At 41.2% G+C, this 25,074-nt stretch overlaps 1 protein-coding gene across 1 annotated transcript in view; it reads left to right on the top strand.

Moving 5' to 3' along the window:
* Positions 1-25,074, top strand: part of NPHP4 (nephrocystin 4) — a 180,964-nt gene that overhangs the window by 106,941 nt on the left and 48,949 nt on the right. Inside the window, exons 11-18 of the mRNA XM_044671236.1 lie at positions 5,779-5,834; positions 8,074-8,202; positions 10,430-10,593; positions 10,785-10,976; positions 11,511-11,698; positions 13,170-13,330; positions 15,053-15,233; positions 22,783-22,911. Of these exons, the coding sequence (XP_044527171.1) occupies positions 5,779-5,834; positions 8,074-8,202; positions 10,430-10,593; positions 10,785-10,976; positions 11,511-11,698; positions 13,170-13,330; positions 15,053-15,233; positions 22,783-22,911 (1,200 nt within the window). The remainder of the gene's footprint in view (positions 1-5,778; positions 5,835-8,073; positions 8,203-10,429; positions 10,594-10,784; positions 10,977-11,510; positions 11,699-13,169; positions 13,331-15,052; positions 15,234-22,782; positions 22,912-25,074) is intronic.

The following is a 25,074-nucleotide window of genomic DNA, read 5'->3' as shown; positions in this document are numbered from 1 at the left end:
TACATACAATAATGCATCCGCAGTTTGGAGATGAGTTCCAGGAACAGGAACATCCTCATTTTCCTATTGACATCTTTGGTTATGAGAGGAAACAGGGCAACGTGACCATTCCTGAAATGAATAGGACCAACAGCTTAGCCTGCCAAAATAGTTTTCTTTCTTTAACAGTTCATGGCAGAACAGGATAGTTGCTTCTAGGGATCATGTCCTTAAAGCTTGGGAATAGATTCCAAGCACCCTTAACTTTGCTTTTAAAGTAAGCTATTCTAGTTGTCATCTGTGGATTTATCCTCATAATCTTGAATAAATATGAAATCTATAAATCCCAGCATTGTACTCTTATCTCCCAAAGGAAGCTGGCATTCTCTCTTTATGTGTTTTTCTTAGTCATGAAGCACCACTGAAAGGTTTTTTAAAAAATTTATTTGAAAGATATATGAGGTATGGATATGAAGTGACACACATTCCACTCCTTAAAAACAAAACAACCCCCCCCCCCCAACCACATAGACCTTTATGTCCAAACGAGTGTTGTCCTTCAGAGTTGTCACTTGAAAGACTGTACACTTATTATCATAATATTGCCATTGCTCAGAGCATTTTTAAAATTTCTATTTTCAAATTGCCTTTAGAGTCAATTTTACAGACTCATAGATGGCACCTATAACCTTTACCTGAAGCATGACTTCCCTTGACTACAATCTACTAAGTAGTCAATGAGCCACAGTCTACATAAGGAAGTAAATATTACTTTATGGTCACACTTTATTTTTGACCCAAATCCTTATTATTTTGCTTGATCACCTGCCATATTTACCAATTTTGTGCCTTTAACTTTGAGGATGCTTAAAATACACTTTGGGGAATTGAGTTGCATTGAATCTTGCTTCTAAATTACTTTTGGCCATTTCCCAGAATCAAATTCCTCCCCTCGCCCCACTGTGGCCTCCCCGCATAAGGATGAAGATTTGTAACCATTAAGGATATTTTAAAAAAACATACGGTAGACTCTGAAGGCTTCTCCAAGGCAGTGTGGTCATGTCATACTGACATCAGAAGGTAGCCTAATATACTCATGTGGAATGGGCCTCTACAGCTCAGGAGCACTAAAGCTCTTAATGAGGGGAACCCATAGCACAGTGCCTGGCACATAGTAGGTGCTTAAAGAGTGCTGATTGATTGATTGATTACTAAGGGCAGCCAAAAATGGATTTCAAGTAACACTGGAGGAAAGAGAAAGATCTAATAAAAGACAGGACCATTGTTTAGTGTGGATGGGGTAGTGATAACAAATGGTAGGGAGAAGGATGAACTTCTCAGGTCATATTTTGTTGCTCTTCTTGGCAGGGAAAATAAGATTGATTAGGTTTGGTTCTCAGAGGGCAGTGCTGAGAGCAAGGGATTAATTTTAGGCTTGGCTCGGAGAATTTTTTTAGACATTAGAGACATCCAAAAGTAGATAGGTAGCCCTGGGAGCCATTATTGGGAGTCTTTAAGAAGAGCCTGGCTGACTACCTCCGGGCGATACTATTCTTGGTCAGGTAAAGGTTATTTATGGTAGCTTCTGAGTTTCCTTCTGATTCAGATTCTGTGAACTAAAACCTGGCCCTAGCATTGAATATTTCAGTGGGCAATGCATGAATTTTCTTTATTTTTTCCCCAGTTTACTTAGATTGTTGTCTTACTAAATGCCCTCCTCTTGTCTATAGGTTCAGGACTGGTGTTTGCAGTGCTCACCAGCAAGCATTTACCTTCTCAATGGGTAATAATAATAATAATAATAACAATCATGGCATTTTTATAGCACCTACAATAATATTTGCTATTTGTGCTACACTCTTTATACATATTCTTTCATTTAGTCCTCACAACAACTATTCAAAGTGAATGCTTTTGCTATCCCCATTTTACAGTTGAGGAAATTGAGGCAAACAGAGATTAAATAACTTGTGGAGGGTCACACCCTAGAAAGTGGCTAAGACTAGACTTGAACTATACCTCCTAACTCTAGGGCTAGCACTCTGTGCACTGTAGTGTTACCTAGTTGTCTATATGATCTTCACAAAGCACTTTATGAGTATAGGCATCCCTTTCACATTGTGACTTGATTTATTTTGGGTTGGCTTAAGAAATTAAATGGGAATTTTCTAGGAGCTTTGCGGAAGACAAAGACAAATGCAAAGGCCAGCAGGTGACAGAAAAAGTTTAGAAACTCAGAAATGCATAAAATATATGTATAGTATTATATATCATCATTTTTATCTTTTAATACCATAAATATACATAATTTCTTTTACTGTAAATACTCTATAAAAGAAAAAGAAAAAAATTCAGACTACTTCTCCAGTACAAAGGGAAGGCAAAAAAATTTTACGTGGATTTTCCAGATTGTGGAGTTCCATGCCCCTATCCCCATGACATGAAAGAGATTCTTGTATTATTTAACTTGATACTCACAACTCTGAGAAGTAAGCACAATTATTATCATCATTTTACAGATGATGAAACTGAAGCTGAGGAAGGTTGAATGATGTATCTAATAAGAATCTGAGGCAACATTTGAATTCAGGTCCTCTAGACTCCAGGCCCTGTACCCTATCTGCTGTGCTACCTCACTGTTCCTTTTTGCCAAATAGTTGAATTTCTAGGATTGTGTCTGGATGCAAAGAGTTAAACTATAGTATTATCGGAGAATGGGAGAAGTTTTAATGTGTTTCGATAGTTCAAGTTTGGATAAGTAGGGTAGCCTGGTCCCGAAGTGCTGGCTTTCTCTTAGTAGAAGATAATGGCACTATTTCCTATAATTTTTTTTCTTGTTTCCTAAATTAGGCCTGTAGAGCCTGAGGAGAATCCACTTTGGATGGAACAAAGTAGAACTTTTCCCTACCCTTGAATCCACTCATTTTATCTTTCAGCCTCTTTGAAGAAGAAGGGTTTGCTGTGAAGGGAGGGAGGGGCTGCAAAACCCTCACAGAGCTCTGAGATCGCTTATGAAGCAAGCTTGGAAGCATATGTGGGAAGAAGGGCATGGATTCCTAAGAAGGGCATCCATCCATCCTTCTCAAGGAGGAGTAAATGTGTGCATTTGATAATTTCTTGACTCCTTACAAAATGGATCAATTAATTTAAACAACTGCAGGCATCCTTGAATAGATGAATATAAAGCATTGTTGTTTTTTAAACAATTGTCATTCTCCCTTTTTTCCTTCCTTCCTTCCTTCCTTCCTTCCTTCCTTCCTTCCTTCCCACTTTAGTTTTAGTTAGGTTGACAAGAGGGGAGAGTGTGTGCATGGTAGATGAATTGCACACAGGTTTTCCCATTGGTTACTGGGCTGCCTCAGTGACATGGAAGGCCTTGGGGACGAGGTACCTTCCCAAGCAAATAGATGGAGAGGGTGCTACCCTTTGCTGAGCATCCTTAAAGCCCATGTGTGTTCTTCAGGACTCCACATCTTTCTTAAAAGAGCCCAGAGCCCTGCTCCTCCCATAGAATCAGAATTCTGGAGTAAGTGGGATAGATGATTTGATTTGGCAGAGCAACCTTTCCAGATTTCTTTTATAAATGGCTGGAATTCAACCTCAGGATGCTTGGATTTTCAATCATTTAGTTCAAGGGCCTCTGGGTGGCAGGCCCTGCCTGTTAACTGGACACCAGACTGATGGGTAGTTTTACCTGTATATTAGGTGTGTAGAGTCCCAGTTCAGATGTTTTCCTTTCTCTTCTCTTTCCCCTCTGCCTAGGGGACAGAGAGCAGATCTGAGTCAGGAAGCCAGTAACTGTTAGTCTAGTAGGAAAACAGGCATTTACTATGTGTCAGGAACTGTGCTAAATACTAGAGAAACAAAGGTTAAAAAAAATAAAAACAATTCTTCCCCTCAAGGGGAGTAGGTTTTAATGGGGAGGCAGATAACAGATAAGAACCAAGTAGATAAAGGTACTCTGCAAAGGGAAGGAATGGGAAAGGCCTCCTGAAGAAAGGAGCAGGGAAACTGAGGCAAAGGGGAGAGGCTAGGGTGTTAGAGGCCTGGGAAACAGCCAACATCTAGGCATAGAGCTAGAAAGCAGAACACTGTATTCACAAAACTGCCAAGCCAGACATGTTTCAGAGGGGTCAAGAAGATGACAAGTGAGGAAAGGCCATTATGTTTGCAATTAGAATATCACCAACTTCTTTGGAGGGTACAGTTTCAGTTGAATGATGGTATCTGATAACCCTCAGCTGTAGATGACTTTCTCTAAGAGTTTAGCCTTGAAGGGGAGTAGAGACAGAGATGATCATTTAAAACCCAGGTCCTAGGGGTCAGCTAGGTGGCTTAGTGGACTGAGAGCCAAGCCTAGAGATGGGAGGTCCTGGGTTTAGGTTTGACTTGAGACACTTCCCAACTGTTGGACCTGGACAAGTCACTTAACCTCCATTGCCTATCACTTTCTGCTCTTCTACCTTGGGACTAATACACAGTATTTATTCTGAAACAGAAGGTAAAGAGTTTAAAAAACAAAACAAAACAGGTCCTCCTGTGTTGGAAGCTGGGTCTCTACTGGGTCTGCTACTTCACACTACCTCTCAGACATTGGAAATAAACACAAAGACAAAGGTGGAAGCAATTCTTTCTTTCAAGAAGCTTGTATTCAATTTGGGGAGGTAGCATGTATATCAAGAAGCATATACAAGTTAGATGCAAGGGGACAGCCAGATAGCACAGTAGATAGAGCACCAGGCCTGGAGTTGGGAGAACCTGGGTTCAAATATGGTCCTAGGCATTTCCTAGTTGTAGTACCCTGGACAAGTCACTTAGCCCCCATTTTCCTGACTCTTACTTTTTTTCTGTCTTAGAGCTGATACTTAGTATTGCTTCGAAGATAGGAGATAACTTTTAAAAATTAGATATAAAGTAGTTTGGGGAAGAGATCACTAGGAATGGAAAGGATTCTGGGATGTGGGAGTGAAGAGGGAGACAAAGTGACCTACACCTCGTTATTTCTGTGGAGAAGTCCATGGTTTTCCTATTTCCAATGGGGAGTTTTTTCACCGGAAGGAAAAGGTCATACCTAGAAAGAAATTGGGAAATCCAAGACATTTGCAGAATGTAATGGAGAAATCCAGATGAAGCCTGAGCTTAGTTAGGAACATCTGTTGTGGGTTTTTCTTCAACAAGGGTTTCCCGCTTAACAGAGCAGCAAGTTTGCCTGGGCCCGGGAATTGCTAGACTGGCTGAAAAAAGAAACCCTGGCAGTTTCAGGGCATGAGTGTGTGAAGAAATGAAAATAATGGAAAGCAACCATATAAGCACATTAGAAAACCTTAAGTGTCCTAAAAATTTCATATCTCATTAAACAGTGCACTTAACAAGGCCACACAGATTAAAGGAACAAGGAAGGAACGAATTGGGAGGGAGAAGCTGCACTTTATAATGAAGATGTCCTAAATGGCAGATTCAATTTAATTTCCTCTCCCCAAAAGCAGTGATTCAAGAAGGCTGCTGCCATTTGGCTATTTTCTTTAATGCTGGCCAAGACTCTTTTTGAGAACAACTAAGCATTTTGACTCAATGGCCCTCCCTCTCCCAGCTCAGGCATCCATAAGAAAAGCTAAAATCCCAGGCCTCAGCATTAGATGACAGTGTGAAGAATCCTTTGTTGATTGGAAGCATTTTGCTAACTTTAAGGCACTAAATAATCATGAGCTACTGTCTTCAACATCTTGGGGCAAAACTAGTATCCAGTCCCTTTGGGTTTGCTGTTAATGAATGAAACTTAATGTCTCTGTTTCCTTCTAGCCCCAGTTCTGCCCCATACGATGTCTTCTGCCCAGCTGTCTCCTATGGGACCTGGAGTAAGTACCTGCAGGTGATTGTAAGGGTGGCTGTCATTGGGAGAGGGGAAGAAGATCGTGGTCTTCAGAGTTAGAATATTTTTACTCCTGGCTGAGAGAGATTTGTATTTGAATGAATAAATAAAGCTCTTTTCAGAGCAGCTGATTAACTTTTAGCCAGAGTAATGGGGGCCTGTGGTGCCAGAAGGGGTGGAGAGAATGTACTACCTGTAGGTCTGATGCTTGGTGTCCAGTTTCCCACTGGCTCTGGTCACTCACCGTTCTTCTGGGGTGCTCACTCGAGTTGTCAGATGATCAAGGTGATAGCTTCCTGCTGATCATTAATGAGCTGCCTGTATCCTGCTTAAGACAAGTTTCAACACTTTAAAAATGATCTCTTCCTCCTGGTAATTAGGTGTAATGGTTTAGAATCTCTCATGACAGGAGGATGCTTTCTTTTTAAGAGATGTAGAGGAAGTTTTCCTTTATTCTTCTCCCCTATTCTTTCTCTTTGTTCCTAGACTGTGCCTAAGCTAGCTAGGAGTTGTTTTGTCACTGTGGCAAAACTTGCTGAGAAGCTGGCAACGTCAACCCTCCACTCAGACTTGAGGGAATAGTCACGTGTTTGTATATCCAGCACTGAATAGAGTGTCCCGTGATTTCAGGAGTAGAGTGAATTCTAGTAGTGCAGGTCATCCCCTTTATTGCCATTAGGGAGTCTTAGAAGGGACTTGCCTAAGATCACACACATAGCACGTGTCCAAAGTAGGACCTCAACCTGGGCCTTCATGACTCTAAGGCTGACTCACCATCCAGTAAGCCATTCTGCCTGACTTAATAAATGCTTATTGGTTGTCTAAAATGGTTCTACACTCCTGTTGATTGAATATCAGTTTGAATGTGTCTTGGGGTCCTATAAGGAAAGACTTGGGCTCCCTTAAAGACATGATCCTGATGTGAGCTGTTGTATCCATCTCCATATTGCCTTTTGCCATGGGCTCTCTCCAGGCCCTGGTGGGTTCCACTCATTATCCTGGAGGGTAGCTTACTAGGAAAAGTGAATAATTGAGTATCAAACACTGCCCCAGGATGCTCTTCTTCTCTGAAAAGTTAGTTTGATAAGGACAGCATAAATATGAATAGCACATTCACATGTAAACAAGGGTTCAGGGATCACTTTCCCACCTCCCAGCTGGGATAATCCAACCTTTCTCCCTAGAGCAGTTTCCATGGCAGTGCTAGGAAAGTACTCTGTGTCATAGAGCCAACACTTTAAGCTTCTCAAGTCAGAGAGTGCTAACGCCTTGTTACAGTCTGAAGATGGCAACACAGTCCCCGAAGAAACCCATCAGAACACTAACCGCTCACAGCATTGATGAGCCTTTTGTTTGTGAAGGCAGTGGGTAGTGGGAGCAGAGACGTTCTTAGTGTCCAGGGTCTGAGATCATACAGGGGATGGATAGATTTAGAGCCAGGAGGGTCCTCCATGGTCATCTAGTCCATTTCTCTTATTCTGCAGATGAGGGAATTGAATCCTCATCCCCTCCACCATGCCCTTTCCCCCTCACCCTACACACACTACCATGCCATCTCCCCACCCCCACACACATACACACCCCTACCTCCTCAAGATGATTAAGCATTTTGCCCAAGATCATCCAGGTAGTGAGTATCAGGACTAGGTTTGGAACTCAGGTTTCCAACACTAAATTCACTCATCTTTCAACTGTACCATGAACATGTTTCTCCTTGACAATATTTGCTAATTAACGTGTTGTCTCCTTTTCAATGAGGCATTTTAGGGGGTCAGCATGGCAGAAAGAATGCTGGATTACGGTCAGAAAGACATGGGTTCTAAGTCCCCTTTGACACTTACTAGGTGAATGACCATGAGTAAGCAAGCTACCCATCTAAAGATTCCAAGACTGCCTGGGTCATGAGCTGCATTGATGGGGGCACTTACCACACTTGGGCAAGTCACAGACCCTTGATGTGGTGAGGCATTTTGCTTTATGTCACAGTCTAGGGAAAATCAAAGAATTTTCATCCCTGAGGAGAAAATAATGACTTTTTTCCTTCAGTTTTTACTGTGGTGATGAAGTTCTGATGGCCATGGAGTGACATTGGCAGGGACCATACCTCTTATACGGTCTACTTTTGTCTTTAGTCCTTTATGATTGTGCTTTTGTTCTCATGCACCTTGACATTTCTCCTCAATGATGCCTAATTATTGGAGCTGATGTCATCTTTTGCCTTGTAGTTGTCAATATCCCAGCTGTCAGCCTCTCCCCCATCACCTGCTCGAAGCCTCTCTGCCAGACCTTCCTTACCCACCCAGGTCAGCTCACAGCACTCCACATCCCTCAAGGCCTCCCAGGGAACCCAGGAAGTAAGTATTTTCCTCACATGCAGACTTTTCTTTAAAAGATGGGGGTTCATTACTCTTTTTTTTTTTAAACCTTACCTTCCATCTTGGAGTCAATACTGTGTATTGGCTCCAAGGCAGAAGAGTGGTAAGGGTAGGCAATGGGGGTCAAGTGACTTGCCCAAGGTCACACAGCTGGGAAGTATCTGAGACCAGATTTGAACCTAGGACCTCCCGTCTCTAGGTCTGGCTCTCAATCCACTGAGCTACCCACCTGCCCCCGGGTTCATTACTCTTAAAAGAAAAATTAAGTTGGAATCTGACTTCTTCAGTTATATTTCCCCCCCTTTGTGAAGGGAATAACAAATTTGATGTTCTGTGCTGTGGGGACCACAATGTCTTTTCCATTGGTTGTGCTTAAAACAATCATCATCATAGCTGTGTGACTCTGGGCAAGTCACTTAACCCCAATTGCTTAGCCCTTACCACTCTTCTGCCTTGAAATCAATGCACAATATTGATTCTAAGGTGGAAGGTAAGGGTTTAAAAAAAAACAGTCATTATCACTTTCTCCTTGGGGAGAGAACTAAAGGGAGGCTTCAGTTTTATAAGACGGTCATATCAAAATATGGCATTTTCTGTGCTTGCATTTGATGCTAAGACAAATTTAAAGAGTTCTTAAGGGTCCCTAAATAGTTCTTAAAGGTCCCTAAAAGGAAAGGGAAATATCTATTCAGTAATCCACAGGGCAGTTAGGAAATGTAGACAAGGACACTGAATGTGGAGTCAGAAAACAGTGTTTCTAGCACCAGCCTCAACTAGCTCTGGGATCTTAGGTTTGTTTCTTCCTCTGTAAAGTGGAGATAATGTACTAGCTATCTCACAGGCGATTGTGAGGATCAAATATGATGATGTATGGAAAGTACTTTCTATATAATATCTCTGAAGCACTAGATAAATGTCAGCTCTTACCTGAAAATGATTAAATCAAATTTCCGTGATGCCATCAACTTTCTCTCCAGTGACATTTTCATAGGAAGAAACACTAGAGACACAGTACACTTAGCTCAGAAAGACTCTTAGTGTATAGGTACTCTGCATAACTGTCTCAGAGAGTTCTGTCTCAGAAACTTTCTGGTGTTCGTGTGGCAATAATGGTTGAGAAAGTGCTTCATTCAACAAGGTCACTTGGAAAATGAGTAGAAACTACAGCCTTGCTTTTCCAAAAAATAAAATTTTAATGGATTTTATTATAAATTTGCCAGCATTTTTTGAATGTTATTTCAGAGATTGTGATATGGCATATGTTGTCTTCATTTCACAGAGGAAGAAACAAAATACAAAACATGGTACACATAGATAGACATCTGGCTATTACATATTCCTTTTTCTTTAAGCAGAAGGCCTGGGCATCAGTCCTTCAAAGAGAGCATTCCAGGCATGGCATCTGGCTCCCAAGCAAGTCAGTCCTTTAGATGTTAGTTGGCTATTCTTTCCTGTGTTCTGAATTGCTTTTAGGGGAGTTATTAGACTTTGGGGCCCTTAGGACAGCTAGGTGGCACAGTGGATAGAGTGCTGGACCTGAAGTCAGGAAGATTCATGTGAGTTCAAATGTAGCCTCAAACACTTATTAGTTGTGTGAGTTTGGGCGAGTCACTTACCCCTGTTTGCCTCAGTTTCCTCAACTGTTGAATGACCTGGAGAAGGCAGTGGCAGATCATTCTAGTATCTTTGCCAAGAATACCCAAAATGGGGTCACAGAGAGTAAGACAAGACTGAAACTTGACTGAATAACAACATTAGACTGTGAGCTTCCCGAGGGCAGGCAGGGACCTCATCTTAGCAGAACTCTGACTTCTTCCATCACCTGGTACACTGCTGGAAACTTAGTAAGTACCTGTTGAGTACATCAGTGAACAAATGAATGAATGGAGTGGGAGAGTGAAGCATGTGGCTGATTTGATGGGTACAGCCTTGAAGAAGGGGAAGGGAGGTAGAGATTATACTTATTTTCACCAGCATGCTGTGCCCACTTGCACATGGATTAGATGACCCTTTGCCCTTCTGATGACAAATGGTTTAAGTCTTTAGTGGGAAAAAAGTCACTCTTTGAGTGATAACATTGGTTGAAGTGAGTACACACCGTCAGGAAATATACTTAGGTAGGAATAGCTTCCTTGTGCCTCAGTTGTGAAACTGCATCAGTGGGCATCATCAGCTTTGTTTTGAGTGCCGTCTTCTCACCCACTAGGAACTCTCCCCTGGTATTGATGGCAGCAGCAGCAGGATAGCTCATCTGGAGGTTGACTTGAGCCAGAGATTCCCCATTTCTGACTTTGTCAGTGCTGAGCAACTGCAGGAGCTGCCTTTTACACCCTTACATGCTCCGATTATCATGGGCACTGAGACCAGAAGGTAGGTTCTAAATCTCTTGATATGATTTCAGTCATGGTGAGTGTTTATATGTTTGAATATACCCTAGTGATGACTAGGTTAGCAGATGGCTGGATTCATAGCATGTCTGATAAAAGAAGTGGAATTGTTTTAACTGATTATCCTGCTTAGAGGAAGGAATACCTTTGCACCAGGATTTTGTTGTATTTCAGTTCTGGATCTAAACTCTCCCGGGCCTCGCTCGTCCTCCTGAGCACATTAGGCTTTCCAAAAATTCTGGACCTCAGCAAGCAGCCAGCTGAAGTTGTGGATCCTGCCACCTCTGTGAAATTTAACCCTCAGAGAGAAGAAGGAGATGTGCTACAGGGCAATGAAATAATTCTGCAATTTCTTGCCTTCAGCAGGTAAACCACAACTCATTTTACCTCCTTGTTACATTCTACATTTCTTTTTGACAGCTCTCATAATAAATGAAATTCTTCATATGGTTCTTCCCCTCCATAATTTCTTGCTTCCTTGTTAGGTCAAGTTAATCCACCTGCTTTTAAAGGGGGCCTCCTTAAAACAAGATTCCTGGGAGTTTGATAAATGAGTCAAAAGTAATTCTCTCTCTGTGTTATTATCATCACTGTAGAAAAATGTGTTCTTTTCAAGAGATTAGGTAAAATGGGGAAAACTCATTGGATTTTTCATTGGTACTGTTTTTCTGACAATTGTCATTCTCTTCTGCAAAGATAAAATATTGCCAGTAGCTAGAACCTCATTAATTGTCCAACTAGCTTATCCAGAGCCAACCGAAACTATTCACTTTAGCTCCTGAAGCAGCCTCTTATAACAATAGGAGTAACAAATCTGGGTTATTAAGGATTTCCAAGTAGGACAAGTATTCTGTGAAGGGCTATCAGTGATAAATTAATTCAATGGTACAATTTTTTTAGGGCTTCAGAGGACCCCAAGGGGATGCCATGGCCCAAAACAGTGTATTTCACCTTCCAATTCTATCGTTTCCCACCTGTCACCACACCACGATTACAATTGGTGAAGTTGGATCAACCTGGGATGACTAACTCTAGTTCTCTATCCCACGTCCTGGTTTCAGTGAACAAAGATGGCTCATTTAACAAGGGTAAGCATGTGTCTGAAATGTACTTATATGTGGATTTTGTCATAAGGGTCAACTTGTGAATTCAAGAATACAACTTTTCAGCTTGGTCGTGAGAGAACTAAGCTAAAATAGTGGCCATATGCGTATAACATATGGGATTTTTAGACGAAATATTTCATACTAAGTCATTTATAAACTAAGTACCTCAGAGACCTTAACTGATCCAGCCATTTAAATGAGATTTTTATCAATTGAAATTAAGGCTGCCGAACCAAGAAATGTATTTAGATGTCTTCTGTTTGTTCACATAATGCAGAATTAAGAGTAGGTCTCAAATATTGAGAAGACTTTTACGGTGTTAAATCCACAAAGGCGTGTTACATGGGATGAAGGAAAGTCAGTAAGTTTTCATCCTTCAGAGATATTATGTACTTACACATATGTATCTCATCACATGTCTTCATTATCCTATCTGAACACATGATGCCTAAAGTTTCCAGAAGGCAGCTGTGTGGCACAGAAGATAGAGTAAAGGGCCGGGAGTCAGAAAGACTCATCTTCCTGAGTTCAAATCCAATTTTAGACTTTTATTAGCCATGTGACCCTGGATAAGTCACTGTTACAAACAAAAATTGATCTGGAGGTTCATAACCAGATTTATAAGCATATTTTACTAAAGAGAAAGAGAGAAGAGAGAGAAGGAGAAAGAGAAAGTTAGAGAACAAAACCTTTTAAGATCTGATTCTCCATGTGGCTAGCTAAGACTGAGCCACTGAGGCTTTTCAGAGTTTAAGAGCATATCGATGCTAGGGACACCCATGCTGGCACTGGCCATGCTGGGACACAGTGCCAGGGCTAGACTCTAAACTCAGGATCAATGTCCCCTAAATAATTTATCTCACACAGTCACCTAAACCTGTTTGCCTCAGTTTCCTCATCTGTAAAATGAGCTGGAAAAGGAAATGGCAAACCACTCCAGTATCTCTGTCAAGAAAACCCCAAATGGACTCACAAAGAGTGGGATATAACTGAAAATGACTGAGAAGAATTTCTGTGGCTTGTTATTGGTTCCTATACTTCAAGAGTTTGAAGAAGTTGATTCTATTTGTAGAAGATGAAGCATTTGAAAAGAATAGAGTGTAGTTTTAGGAAATGTACCTAGTTCACCTACTTCAGTTTTGTTAGCAGAAGCAGATATCATGTGTCTTAAAGTTCTTCTCTCCTGTGACAAAGCCATTTGGAGACCAAAAAGTTCTTGGTTTGCACATTGGGTGGGAATCTATCCTTCCCAGTGAGAGACTTTAAGACTTGTTGTTGTTAATTCAAGTGTTTTATGATTTCACTTGATTAATGTGTTTATTAAATTGTAATTATAGCTGAAAGTGAGATTTGGTTCTAGTGTCCAGGGCTCACATTTCTCTTAAGAAAATAAGGATGATAAATGAGTCAAATTTATGTTTAATCTCTTCTTCTGGGTTTCTTTTGGGGGCAGACTCTCCTGGGTTTCAGCTCCAATATATGGTGGATTCCGGGTTCCTCAAGCCTGGAGAACAGCGGTGGTTCATCCATTATCTTGCTGTGCAGACCCTACAGATCGATGTCTGGGATGGAGATTCGCTGCTTCTCATTGGGTCTGCAGCAGTGCGGATGGAGGTAACATTTCTTTCTGCAATAAAAGCATGATAACATGTTGCTCATTAAAAAACCTATTATAAAAGAGTCCTGAAGAGTTGTAAGTATATCCCCTTAACCCATTTCAGATGCTATGATCCTGCCTATTGATTTCCCTGATAGAAAACATGATCACTTTCCTCGCAAAGGAAAATGTTTCTCATAAGGTCCAAATTCTATATTTCCAATTGTTTTTCTATTTAACTCTAAGAATAAACACAGTGATTCATTTCTTCCTCTCTGAGTTCTAAGGAATTTTAACTTTCATTGTGTCTGTCACAGTGAGAATGAATGTGATAAAAAAAAAATCTGATCCTGATTCTCACTTCCATGGTTACTTTCATAACAATTTCTTTAAAAAAAAAATTAAGACCAATGTGGTATAGTGGATACAGGGTTGGTCCTTAAGATAGGAAACCTGGGTACCAGTACCACCTCTCGCACTTACTGGTTCTGTGTCTGTGGACGTGACTTCAGCCATAATATAGAATTGGATTGGTCACCAAAAGACCCACTCCCTTACAGATGAGGAAACTGGATCTCAGGTACTTTAAATGTCTTCTCCAAGGTCAAAAGCCTCTCTCATCTAAACTTATCTCCTTGGTAATATGGGGAGAATAACTCTAGTTTCTCCTCCTAGTAGAATGGTTCTGAGGCTCAAATTCAGGAAACATCTGCAAAATGCTTATAATACTCAAAAAATAAAACCCTCACCTCCTGTCTTAATGTCTGTTCTAAGACAGAAGAGTGGCAAAGCCTAGGCAATCAGGATTAAGTAATTTGTCCAGAGTCACACAGCTAGTAAGTGTCGAAGGCCAGATTTGAATCCAGGTCCTCTCAATTCCAGAGCTCACATTCTATCCACTGTGACACTGAACTGGACCAGTGCTTGTAATCCTTAAAGCTCTTTGTAGAATAAAAGCTATTATTGATTATAATTATTAATAAAAGCTTCCGAGTTTATGGGCAACACTTTAAAAGTTTGTAAAATGACATAGTAATTCAGATTGATTAGAGGAAAGGAGCACCTTATTCCACAATGTTTTTAGGAAAACTGTTCCAAACATCAGACGGATCTAAATTTCTTCTTTATGACTAGTACATGGAACTGGCATGATAGGATTGCTCCTCTTCCTGCACTCTCAATGTTTAGTCATTCTTGTGCCATTTTACTGAGAGAAGGATGAACAAAATAGATTCCCATTAGACTCATGCTTTTATTTTTATTTTGAAAAGCAAGAGATTGGGGCAACTAGAGGGCACAGTGGATAGAGTGCCATGCTTGGAATTGTGGGGACCTGCGTTCCCATCTAGCCTTAAATAGTTCCTAGCAATGTGACCCTGGGCAAGTCACTTTACTCCCATCGCTGAGCCCTTGACTTTTTGACTTAGAGTTGTTACTAAGACAGAAAGTTAGGGTTTAAAAAAATTAAAATGAAAAAATAAAAATGAAAAGCAAGGGAATTGGTGTCTTGATTTCTCCATGAGTGATTCAGTTTTTAGGTGAGATTCATGTAGTTGGGCTCTTCTGAACACATGTGATAGGATGTCCTTCAAACACAAGGTTAGAGCCATCAATATGTTTCCTAAACCAAGAGCTTCGAGGCTTGAGTGGATGTGTGTGGGGGCTTTGGCCTGGCAGTGTCCCTTACAAATTGGTACTGACTCCCTTTTACCTCTCACGTTATTCCCCTGGTGCTGCAGCATATCGTCCGCCAGGGTCGAGCAGCTGTTCAAGTCTCTCATGAGCTCGATGTTGTGACCACAGAATATGAACAGGATACGATGGTGGTGAGTGGAGATATTACAAGGCCTGGCACTGTTAAACCCATTGGAGTCCACACTCTGGTCAGAGGCCGTCTACACTTAACTTTGGCCAACGTGGGTAAGGAGCCCTAAGCGTCCTTGAATGGTTTCGTCTTTATATCTGGCTACCTTAGCTCCAGGAGTATAAGGATGGGACTTCATTTCTTTTGAGGCCTCCTTTGCATCTAGCACAGGGGTCGGCAACACATGGCTCTCGAGCCACATCTGGCTCTTTTGAGGGCCAGATATGAATCTTTCTGCAGGAGCCATAAAGTCCATTTTTTTTCAGGCGCTGTTACAGGAGCGCAAACTGTGAGCACTGTACGGCTCTCACGAAATTACGTTTTAAAAAATGTGGCGTTTATGGCTCTCACGGCCAAAAAAGTTGCCGACCCCTGATCTAGACCATTGCGTGAGATGTACATACGTAGTAGGTGCCCAGGAAATGCAGATTGGATGAATAATCAGCAGGATTCATGAGATTGTCCCTTGTAGAGAATGTTCTATTTCAGACTTGTGACTTTTCAACATGTGAGTGCATCTGTTAGGCATCCCATCGTCTCACCTTTTTTCTCGTTTCTCTTCCCTCTGTGTCCTTTGGACTGTCCTTAAATAAAGAGTAAAGCTTATGGAGAGCTTTTTATCTCTTTGGACTACTCCATGTGAAGGAAATTCCATGCAGTCACGGGAGGGGTTGGCGAGGTGGGGCAGGGCTTCTTTTTCCATTGAAGAGTAGAATTTAAAAAAAAAAAAGAAAGAAAGAAATTGTCCCAAACTTTCAGGCAGCAGAGGGAGGAGGAGAAAGAGGAAATACAATTCTTTTTGACCCAGAGCAATGACCCTTTGTGGAAAGGAGTGGAAAAAGATGTCAGCCAGAATCAAGGCCCAGCATCCTGATGCCTCTCCTCTATTTTATTCTTGTTCAACAGCTGTGCCTAGGGGCGGAGGTTACTGATATGGCTTGACTTTGGGGAGAATCCAGTCTTGGTCTTTTGGAGAGATGCTGTTCATTTTGATTTAAGACTTACTCTTCCTTAGAACATCCTCCTGTAGGGCTGCACCCGACATAGCAAAGCGTTGCTGGCTGACCCAGGTCACCAAATACCAGAAAGGTGACAGGCAGGACACACAACTGCCCCCCTCCCTTTGCCGACCAGGTGCCTTTGCAGAGCTTCAGGGCTGAGCTCCAATGTGCTCTGCTTGCTTTCAGTTAATGGAAAAAAAAAAGACTGTCATTGTTTATTATTTTCCTGGGGGTAGGGAGTAGGGGATGGTGTGTGTATGTGTATGTGGGGTTTCTTAACAAAATGGAAAGTGTAACAATACCAGGGATTTTTGAACCGAGACAGGTCAGGGCCCATAGTCCTTTCTCTTGTGTTTGATGAGGAATTTTCCATTTCTTAAAAATCACCTGAATTTAAGCCCACGAGCCATATTAGAGAGCAGAGCATCCTCTCTCTGAACATCAGCAGCCGTCCCTGGCAGCAGGAATCCGAGTTAATGCACAGCTCATTAAGTCTGGTTTGAGTTTTCTGCCTGCTTGTTTACAAATGTAAAATCGGAGGCAGCTTTGAAAATAGACAATATGGAAACCGCAGAACTCAATTAGGTTCTGGAAAAATAACTGAACGACATGTGAAAAACAGGCATTATTCAAAAGCTCCCAGCATCCACAGCTCCAGAATGGCGAGGAGCATTCTTGCTTCCTAGAATGTACTGGTTATTTTTGTATTTAATTCACAAGCCCACAAATGTGCAGTGACTCCAGGTTTTAAAATCTTATCTTCAGAAGAAAGATTAGCTCTATTATATGTTATCTTAAATTGTCATTTTCATACTTTGCCTGCAAGAGAATGATAAGCTCTTGGGAAAGAGAGTCTGAGACACACAACCCTGAGAGGACTTAAATGCAAACTTAGAAAAGGAAACAGATTAACAAAGGACAAATGCTGAACACAACACACTTTGTATCAATGCAGCCGCTATTTGATTTCTCTGTAAATTTGGCCTTATTCTTTTTTTTAACTTTATGGCTTTTATTTCTTTATAAAATTGGTTATTATGCACAGAGCAGCAGGACCACTCCTGAAAATTGGATGATGACTGTGTCATTATTTAGGACTACAGGAATGGAATAAAAGGCAAATGCCAGCTTTGCTATAAGGAAATGACATTGGGGCTGATCTGTGGATGTCTTGCATTCACTCGCTACGGCCAACCAACACTGATGCCAATATTCAATCAATTAACCAATCAGTCGTGAAGCCTTTAAAGTGCCTGTGGCAAGGAACTATGCCAGGTATAGCAGAGCTACACTTATAGAAATGAGCCAGCCAGTCCATGTCCTCAAGAAATCTACATTCAAATAGTTGAGGTCAATACAAGTTAGGTCATGTAAGATAGATGCAAAATAAGCATGAATAATGGGGGAGGAGAGGAGAGTAAAGGCTGGGATAATCATGAAAGCCTCTTGAAAGCAGTAGCTTTGGCTGAATCTTGAAGAGGATTTAGGGCTTCAAGAGACAAACTGGAGGAGGAGAAAAAACATTCCAAAACCCAAGGAAGGCCTTTGAAAAAAGCAGGGGAATAGGAGGTGTAAGTGGACAGCTAAGTGGCACAATGGAAACAGTGCTGGGCCTAGAATGAGGAAGACTCATCAATACTCTTCAGATACTTCCTAGTTGTGTGATTTTGGGCAAGGCACTTGGCTCTAATTGCCTGGTCCTTAACATCCTTCTGCCTTGGAACTGATACTAAGGGAAAGGGTTTTTTTTTTTTTGGTTGTTGTTGTTTTGTTGTTTTTTTTTTTAAAAAAAAAATTAAAAAAAAAACAAATGCTTGTTGATTAGTCGAATGATTCACGGAAAGAGCAGGTAAGCCAAAACTGTGGGGGGAATGGACAAAGTCTGAAAAGTAGAATATTTTCTTGGTATCAGTGTTGGTTGGCCATAGCGAGTGAATGCAAGACATCCAGCTTCAATTCCCTTTTAAAATATTTTAATGGGAAAAATGCCACAGATAATAGACTAACATATTGGGATAAATGGCAGAGATGATAGTATATGTTGATTCTTTGAGATGCATTGCTGGAATCATAGACTCATGCCCTCTAAACTTTAGAGCCCCGTCTCATTATATTCATGTTTTTGTCATTCTTATTAAGTAGGATTCTGGCAACAGACTTTGGGGAGGGCCAGTTCAGTCGACATACAGGCAAACCACATAGAAGATCATCAGAAAGTTGGTTATGAGGGGTTGAATTTTTTGGACAAAATTCATAAAAGATAAAAATACAAAAATTCAAGCCCTCACTTCTGGGTGGTTTTACATGGTTATATTTGTGAATTGGTTAGAAAAGGTGGGGGAAGAAGAAGTTCAGAATCGTACCATTCTTAGGCTGTCTATGAATATCAGCCTAACTATTGAGTCCCTCTTATGAGATGTGATTTTTGTCCTACCAAGAGTTGTCATATCTCTATAGGAATTGAAATAAAGGAGTTGGAACTACAGTTTCTGCTTCCATAGGAAGTGCATTCACATCGAATTTCTCTCCATAAATGTAGTTAGAGAACAGCTGCGGATAAATGGAAGGATAAGTTGTAGGGTTTTCTCAGAGAAGTAAAACGAAGGCATCACCAGATATCTTGTATTCCAAAGCACCAAAACGCTTTATTTTGTGGGTCATTTGGCCTACTTCCCTTAAAGGGATCATGAAAATAATCTACAGGCTGACCAACCACGAGTCTAATTGCTGTTCGTGGACCAACGTATTTTGTAGAGTATGAAGAAATCGTGATTAGTATTGCTATCTGGCCTGGAAAAATAAAGTGGATGACAAAACACATTTTGCCCAATTTTTGAGGTAGTCCTTGGTCTGTGTGTCTTCCCTATCCTGATAAGCACTCCTCATAGACTTGGGTTCACGTGTGAGGGGTTTTCACTAGTAAATGCATCTCTCTCATCTCAATCGCCCATCTCTAAAGTCAAGCTCAGGTCTACATTTCAAGTTTGTTACCATGCTAACAGAAACCTAGGAGACAGTAGCCCAGAATCAGTGAGAGCATTTAATTGGAACAGAATTGGAAGCATGAAAGAAAGGAAACATTCTTAGCCCTCATCTCTCAAATGAATACCTTCCCCCGCCCCTCTTTGAGGTTCTTCCTGCCTACACACTGGGGAGAACAACAGTTCTTTCTCCACACTTATTCAACCATCAGCCATAGCTTTTTCCTTGTTTTCACTTTTGACTGTGATACTATCTTCCATGAGGAGGTGTGGTCCTGGTCACTTTCCTTGGCTTTGTGGGTCCATCTCTCCTAAGCACAACCAGCAACTTACCAGTCTAGCCCCTTGGATAATGGGGACCCCATGCAGACTCCACCATACCTTCACTTTTACTAATTCCTTCCTCCTCTTCTTTGCTGTGTTCATCTCAGCTGTATCCCTGCCATATCATCTTTTTTTTTTTTTATCACTTTTTTTTGTCTTCATAACAACTCTAAAACAGAAGGGCAAGGGCTAGGGCAAACAGGTGAAGTGACTTACCAAGGGTCACACAACTAAGAAGTTTTTGAGTTAGATTTGAACCCAGATCCTCCCAACTCCAGGCCTAGTGCTCTATCTGCTGAGCCACCCAGCTGTCCCTCTAGTACAGGGGTCGGCGACCTTTTTGGCCGTGAGAGCCACAAACGCCACATTTTTTAAAATGTAATTTCGTGAAAGCCGTACAGTGCTCACAGTGCTGCTCCTGTAACAGCACCTGAAAAAAAATTGACTTTATGACTCCTGCAGAAAGAGCCATACGTTGCCGACCCCTGTCCTAGTATATCACCTTGCTAGAATTTGAAGTCTCAGCCCACTTCATGGGGAAATAGTGTTTCCTACCCTATACTCTTAGCAGCATAAGTTTTCCTCCTCCTAGTCAGTCTGTTAAAGCATCTTATTTTGGTTCTGTAGAAGGATAAAGGGTTGGGCTTATAAGGAAAGAGCAGAAAGATAATTAGCCACAATGTATTTGAAGAATTGCATGATCTCAGGCTTCTTCTCAGGCCATAAAAGACCTGGTGTCTGTCACATTAGAAGCTACAGAACAGTGAATTAACCAGAGAATGGTCTCCAGGGGTATTGGGTGCATTTTCTGTAGAGGATTTAAGTGAAGATAAGGACAAGGATCATATGGAGGAGGAAGTCCATCTTTGGTTCGGTCTACCCCAAGGGCTGCTTGTGTGCCCACTCTTAGGACACCACCGATCTAGCAAAGTCAAATAGGGATAATCTGAAAGTTTTCTCCAACCTCTCAACCTTGGTATTAGTGAAAGCTAATGAAGGGTCACTGACATCAGTGAAGATCAAGAGGATCAGCACTCTGAGACAGATCACATCAATAACAAGGAAACTTTACTTTTTTTGTGAAATTATTCTAGTAAGCTGAAGACGGTTTTATTGTGCTTTTCCATAAATATATATTTTTTAATCAGACTACTGATTTGCTGGCTGTGCCCTTAACTTATTTCGGTACCTGTAATCCATGTATTAGTATTACATGGAGGCCCAATGGTTCAGTGGATAGAGCATTGGATCTGGAGTCAGGAAGCCCTGAGTTCAAATTTGTCTTCAGGCTTTTCCTGATCTTGGGTGAGTCACTTAACCTCTGTCTATCTCAGTTTCCTCAGTTGAAAAGTGGAGATAATAACACTTACCTTGCAAGGTTGTTGTGAGGATCAAATAAAATTAATAGAGTGTTTAGAACAATGTTTAGAACAAGTATATAAATACTTATTCCTTTCCCTTCTCCCTCATACTACAGAACACCTGAAAATTTGACAATACAATTAAGAGATTTTAGAGAAGCATTGTATTTATTTATTTTTTTTTAAGCCCTTAATTTCGGTGTATTGTCTCATAGGTGGAAGAGTGGTAAGGGTGGGCAATGGGGGTCAAGTGACTTGCCCAGGGTCACACAGCTGGGAAGTGGCTGAGGCCGGGTTTGAACCTAGGACCTCCTGTCTCTAGGCCTGACTCTCACTCCACTGAGCTACCCAGCTGCCCCCTGTATTTATTTTTTAAGAAAAACTATTTTATTAATTCATTCTCTTTTTATAGTACAATATTTCCAGATGGTCCTCCTCCCCATTATAGAATTGACTCTCCCTTGCAGCAAAAAAACCCAGGCAAAACCAGTGTAGGAGCAGCTAGGTGGGTACAGTGCTGTGCTGGGCCTAAAGTCAGAATCTTTCTGAGTTCAGATCTGGCCTTGTAGACTTAGCAGTGTGACTCTGGGTGAGTCACTTAACCCTGTTTGACTCAGTTTCCTCATATGCCAGATGAGCTGGAGAAGGAAATGGAAAACCACACTAGTATCTTTGCCAAGAAGACTCAAAATGGGGTCATGAAGAGTTGGACAGGGCTGAAATGACCGAACCACAAATAACAAAACCAGTAGATATGGTTACTAGGCCTGCAATGCCCCTTCCTCTATGCCCAGAGAAAGGACATGGGTTACTTAACCTGATCTCTAGGACTCAAATTGGCCCATAGCTCCAGTTTGGTTAGTTTCTTTCTTTTCTTTTTCTTTTTCTTTTTTTTGGGGGCAGGACTTATAGCTCACTGGCCCCCGTTGCAAGTTGTATAAGCCATCCCAAGTTTCTCTGTCTATGTCCTATTTGCCATTGCTTATGGCACAAAGATATTTTTCCATTCCATTTCTTATGCCATCTTTTATTTAGCTATTCCCTAGTCCCTAGTCTATTGGCATCTTTTTTGTTTCTAGGTCTTTACTACCACAAAACACACACACACACACACACACACACACACACACACACACACACACACAGAAGCATAATGTTTAACAGAAGGACAGAATTATTTGAAGAAACTTGCTTGTTTTATGGGACTCTTGAAATCATTTTATCAAGTTCTTCAGAAGCTCTTAGCAGCAGTATGTGAGAATTTAGTAGAGTGCCATGTCTAACCTTGCACAATTAGCAGTCACACTCTGGATTTTTGTGGGAGTGTATTCATCCTTCTTAAAGGGTAGACTCACTGTCGCTTTAGACCATTGTGTAATGGAAGAACTCAAGCATTTTTTATAATATCCCCTTTGTGAAAGCACTTGTGGTCAAAGGCATTTACGTGTAAAAGCCTTTGAAGGCTTCTCTTTTAATATGGTCTACAGCAAAGTTACCAATTTTAAAAGGAGAAGTTTGTAGCAATTTTATTGTAATTTTAAAGAGATTGTGAAATCCCACCCAGGGTGAAACCACCTGAGATTTGCCCAGGGACCAGATGAATAGGACGAATAACCTGTGTCAGCCTATTTGGGGTCAGGTTGTTTGTCTCTTTGAGGCAAAAGGGATATCCTATGCCTCTTAGTAGCCCAAGGAGGTAGGAAACAAAAGATGAATGAGTTGGAAGCAAATGGAGTTCTTTTACATATCAGTATTTCTGTATAATAGAACTAACTAAAACCAGAGTTTGGGAGCAAGGGCTTTGATATGGTATATCATTTAAAAGTTCGAATTCTACTGTGTCTACTTGTCTCATTATATTTTTCTTAAAAAAATTTTTTAAACTTAACTTGGCTATTAACATATTCCAGCAACCCTTCTCGGCTGATTTCAATTTAGGTCATGTGTCTGAACAGAAATCAGAGGATTCCAACTCATTGCCTCCTTCACGATCACGGATCATTTCCTCTAGCGACGGGACTAGTGGCTTCCATGGAGGCAGTCTTCTTAGTCATGGAGGCCAGAGAGGTAAGCCAAAGGGGGGCATCTTTTGCCATACCTACGTGCTATTTTGAACAACCTATGGAGGGAGGTAAGCTGGGAATGAGAGACAGGAACTAGAACTGTGTTTCCTTGGAAAAACAGTGCTAACAGAATGTCACCCAAGCATAGCTCTGGACCATGAGCTCTAAGTGAACTTCGTGACTTTTCAGGCCACATTTGATCTTCTCCTTAATTAAATGCTATGGTCTGTGGACGTGGTTCTGTGGAAATCAAGCTATATTCTTTTGACAGAATAAATGGAATCCTGTGAGCAGCGTTTGTGGTAGCTTAGCTAGCTGTTTACCTGCAGTGGAGGGGGAAAGCTAAAGGAAACAGGGAGAGCATTGCATTATTTTTAGATGGGTCAAAATAATCAGTAAACATTTACTAAGCATCTACTAAGCAATAGACATTACAGACAAAGGATACAAATATGTAAAAGAAAAACAGTCTCTGCTCTCGAGGAATTTATAATCTGTTAGAGAAAGATAATACACAAAACTGAGGGGACAGGTGAGTGGCTCAATGGATTGAGAGTCAAGCCTAGAGAGGGGAGGTCCTGGGTTCAAATCTGCCCTCAGACATTTCTTAGCTGTGTGACCCTGGGCAAAGTCATTTAACCCCCTTTACTTAGCTCTTAAATCTCTTCTACCTTGGAAACAACACACAGTATTGATTCTAAGAGAGAAGGTAGAGGTTTTATTTTAAAAGGAACAATAAAAAAGAACTCATGACTCCTAATTCACAATTCTTGATTCTTTCCACCTTTTCCTTCTCTACTTGAAAATAACTGATTGGATGAGGCGATCCTTGTTTGAGGAGCCTTCCTTGGCTCAACGGGCCTGGTCACACTGTAGGAAACACTCACTTTTCTGTTTCACCACCTCCACACAGGTAACAGATGCTGATAGCCTCCTCTTATGATATGGAAAGCTACCAAATTCCCTTGTAAACAGGCATGTTTCTAAGATCCATAGCACAAAGAGGTTTATTGAAAGCAAGCCTACCTCCTCTTAGGTCAGGCAACATTTTGGATAAAGAGCTGGCCTCAGAGCCAGGAAGACTTGGTCTCCAGCTGGGCCTCAGACACCAGCCGGCTCTGTGATCCTGGGCAGGCCTTGAAGACTAGAAGATGCAAAGTAGGCGCTGAACTCCTTTTGTGTGGGGAGTTTTCTCAACTGAGAGTTTCTATACACATGAAGCCACAGATCTACTCCCTGTCCTTAACCTCTTAGTGTACCAAAGTATTATCTACTGCCTAGCATAGTAGGCAGAATTCCATGCCTGGATTTATGAAGTCCTGAGTTCAAATCTAGCCTGAGAAACATACTTATCTGGGTGATCCTCAGCAAGACACTTAACCTCTGTCTAACTCAATTTTTTAATCTGTGAAATGAGAATAATATTAACACCTTCCTTCCAGGATGGTTGTGAGTATCAAATGAGATAATCATTAAAAAGATCTTAGCATGGTGCCCAGCACATAGTGGGTGCTCAATAAATCCTTCCTTTTGCTAGAAGAAATGATGATCAATCAGGATGATTTAGAAAGTCCTGGAAAGACTTACCACAAACTGATGCGAAGTGAAGTGAGCAGAATGTTATACATAGTAATGGCAATATTTTTTTGATAAACAACTCTGAATGAACTAGTTATTTTCAACAATACAGTGATCCAAGACAGCCTCATGGACTCATGCTGAAAAATGCATCTGCCTTCATCCTCCTTTGATGGAGTCCAAAAGCAGAACAAACCACAATATATTTCACTTTCTTCTTATTTTTTCCTTTGAGATTTCTCCCACAAAATCATTTATATGCAAAAATGTTTTACATGATTGGACATGTAAGATCTTTAATAAATTATTTACCATCTGGTGGGGGAGGGAGTGGAAAAGGGAGGGTGTAAAGAAGGGAAAGAATTTTGGAACTCAGAATTTAAATATAAATGAATGTTAAAGGAAATAAATTCCTTCCTTCCTTCCTCCCTTCCTTCTTTCCTCCCTCCCTCCCTCCCTTCCTTTCTCCCTCCCTCCATTCCTTTCTTCCTTTCCTCCCTCCCTCCCTTCCTTCTTTCCTTCCTCCCTTTCTCCCTTCCTTCTTTCCTCCCTCCCTTTCTCCCTCCCTTCTTTCCTTCCTCCTTCCCTC

This window comes from Gracilinanus agilis, chromosome 3, assembly GCF_016433145.1.
Source record: "Gracilinanus agilis isolate LMUSP501 chromosome 3, AgileGrace, whole genome shotgun sequence".
Classification (NCBI taxonomy): domain Eukaryota; kingdom Metazoa; phylum Chordata; class Mammalia; order Didelphimorphia; family Didelphidae; genus Gracilinanus; species Gracilinanus agilis.
The sequence above is the reverse complement of the archived record's forward strand: the minus strand, read 5'-3'. Positions and strand labels throughout refer to the sequence as shown.